The 3293-nt window shown below is 39.3% G+C and overlaps 1 gene segment (V, D, J or C); it reads right to left on the reverse strand.

The window, feature by feature from the left end:
- Positions 1-761: 761 nt before the first annotated feature.
- On the reverse strand, positions 762-1966 carry LOC125487481. The segment is given in 2 exon segments: positions 762-1210; positions 1919-1966. Coding segments are annotated over 2 exon segments (495 nt in total).
- Between the last annotated feature and the right edge of the window lie 1327 nt (positions 1967-3293).

Consider the following 3293-nt stretch of genomic DNA (forward strand, 5'->3'; position numbering starts at 1 on the left):
GTTGGGAAAGTTTTCCTCTTCTCAGTTTATGTTGAACAAATTTCGACTAAAACGCGAATATGAGATTAGAGAGTTTAACCCATTGTGAAAATTAAAGTCTTTGCAGTCGAATGACTGTCAAAAATTGTGTTCCAGACGATAAACAAGGCGCACACAGCAGAACATGAAGCAAAAGCTACTGAATGCTGCGGAACGCGGAGTAAACTTACAACAGCTCCTACAGCCTTATCTGGTATGTCTAGATTTGCAAAAGCAATTTCATCAAACTTTCTGTTACTTTTTCAACTTTGCCTTTGTCCTCGGGCTGATTTCTGATCATTCAGGAACCATTGCTTGAACCTGGAGCTCACTATTCCTGTGTTACAGATTATTTCTGAAGTTAACTTCGAACTTTACATTGATAACAATCTCGTTGCTCCTGCTAATATTATAGAGGCTTAGTATTAATATGTGTAAACATCTTTAACATTGAGAGACCTGTAATCAAGTTATACAATTATTAGGACTTTAACCTGGCAGGCTTCAGCATCCACTGAAAAACTGATATTTTAAATCAAAACTGCCGGTTCTTTGTAGTGAGATATTTCTCGAACTGCCAGACGAAGACATATCTTCTCCAAGTCCACCTGAAGGATATCTCTTCTTCATTTCATTTTCGAATTCACAGAGATCGCCAAATAAACAGCAGTCATTTCCTCCTTTGCACAGTTAGTGTTTGAATCAGTTTTGACGTGAACAACTTTTAATAATGTTTATGTAGATTATGATACAAGTTTAACAGTCCAGGAATCTAATGAAGTAACAGCGTGTGAGAACCTGCTGTAAACAGCCCTCACAGGCAGCAGCTGTGGCCCAGAAACCTGCAGCAGATATTGTATGAGGCTTCCGCTCGTTCCCATCACTGTGAAGCTCACTGCACAGTAATACACAGCAGTGTCAGACAGCAGAATCTCCGAGATTGTCAATCGGTACAACTTCTCTAATTGCTGGACTGTGTCAGAAAATCGTTTCTGAGCAAAATCCGCCTTAAGTTCAGAACCACCGCTCTTATGCCTCCGGGCTGCGAACTCGGGCTCTCTGCCTGGGTGCTGACGGTACCAGAACAAGTAATATGCATCACCGGTGTAGGTGCAGTTTAAAGTGACATCTTCTCCCTCCGTATCTGTGAGCGAATGCTCCCGCTGAGTAACAGAAACTCCATCGCTCAGATCTGGAAAACAAGGTTAAAGAAAACGGAAATCATTGATTATGAGTTCGGTTGAAATACAGTAAAAGAAATTCGCATTCGGTTTGACATGACATTAAACAGGAATTTTAACATAAAATAAAAATATTCAAAAAGTACTCCGGAAGCTGGAAAGTTCAGTTCTGATTCGAAATTGCTTTATTTCTGCTTTCTCTCCAAGATGCTCCCAGACTTACGGAGGTTTCCCAGAAATTCCATATTTTGTTTTGAACATAAAGCCTATTTCAGAAAAAAAAAGAAGATATCTGTGTTGACAATCTGCACAACAATCCACCTTACCCCTTGATCTAATTTCATTTTTATGCCCATTTTTAATCTCTTCATCACCTGTTTAGCTGACTTCCAGTTCATAACTTCATTGCATAACTCAACCAATCCTTGGTCCAATGAGTTCCATATTCTAAAGCCAAAACAGGATTCCCTTAAATTTACTATTGGATCATTTTTTCTGACTCTTATACTTAGGACTCGTTATTTTCGAAACCTTCCCAGCCCAAAAGGTTGTCTCTATGCTGACACCACCAAATACTTCCATCAGTGTAAATATTCCTATTAGTCTTATCCTTAAGAGCCAAAAGAATTATTTCGTGTTGGATTGTAAGTTTCCGAAGCTATTATCCCTTATGACTAGGATCATCACTGCAACGACACTTTTTTTTTGAAGCTTCTTACCTACAATAAGTATTACTGAGATCACCATGAAAACTGATAACTCCATCACGGTTCCTCTGGTTCCTGGAGATTTGTTTATGTTTCTTATATATGCTCAGTAGCGAATAAGAGAGAGAACAAAAACCCTGAAATCATTGGCTGGCATTCGTGTGATGTCACTTTATTCACAGCAAGAAGCTGTGATCACTGAATCTAATTGATTATGCGTCTTTTCAGCCCCAAAATTTGGTGTTTCTGACTTTAACCTCACATTCTGCTGATCAGAGAAAGAACGGATAAATGTAGAGAACCTGATGCCTAATAAATCTGACAGTCTTCTCTTTAATCTGAAATATTTAACTCAAAGAAGTAGAGGTGGAATGTACATGAAGATCCTCGGTGTATTTTATTCAAAGTGAATAATCAGACTGAATTTCTTGATGGGTTTGGTTTTGATTAATTTTGCACCGGAGACACACAAGGTGTTTTTGTCTGTCAGTGACTTACGGCTGTGGAATGAATGGCATTTGGGACTTGAAGTCCAAATGTAGGCAGAAATCCTGAGGAGAGCAGAGCTAGTAGAGTTTGTCCACTGCAAAGCATCTGGATATTTTTCTTGGGAGCTGGAAATGATTGTCTGGGATTGTTCCTTCGAACAGAACAGTTGCCAGAATTGAAGGGTCATCCTGAAGTACAATTGACATTTGAAGATCTATGTCTGCGACATTTTTTGAAAAATTACAGTCAATCCTTCGAGAAATATGCTCATTATGCATTAGCTGCTTATGACGCAGCAGTACACTCCCATTAAAGAAACTCGACGAACAGGTTGCAATGCAAGGTTCCAGAAAAATGACATTGGAATGTGGAAAGGTTGATCAGTATCACACACAGACACAATAATTGCTTCAAAATACGAAGAAAATTAAATTATTATGATTCTGTAAGTGTGGAGTTTGTATATTCTCCTTGTGTCTGCGTGGTTTTCCTCAAGTTGCTCTGGTTTCCTCCCACAGTCGAAATATATGCAGATTAGGTAGACTGGTCATGCTAAATTGCCCAGTGATGTCCAGGCTTGTGCGGGCTAGGTGGATTAGCCATGAAAAATGCAGCGTTACAGGAATGGGCGAGTCTTTTCGGATGCTCTTTGGGGGAGCAGTCTGGACATGATGGTCCAAATGGCTTTCTTCCCTATTGTAGGATTCTATGATTTCTATTTGTGAATAAACTTACAAATGCTGGTTTAAATGAATATAGCAGAGCTGGAATACAATAATATTATCTCAACAGTCACCATCTTTGGTGCATATTGTGGTTTGTTATGCTCTTTAGGGCGACACAGTAACTCAATGATTATCACTGTCGCCTCACAGCCCAAGAAGCTGTGCATGATTCC

The sequence above is a fragment of the Rhincodon typus genome, chromosome 42, assembly GCF_021869965.1.
Source record: "Rhincodon typus isolate 14 chromosome 42, sRhiTyp1.1, whole genome shotgun sequence".
Taxonomy (NCBI): domain Eukaryota; kingdom Metazoa; phylum Chordata; class Chondrichthyes; order Orectolobiformes; family Rhincodontidae; genus Rhincodon; species Rhincodon typus.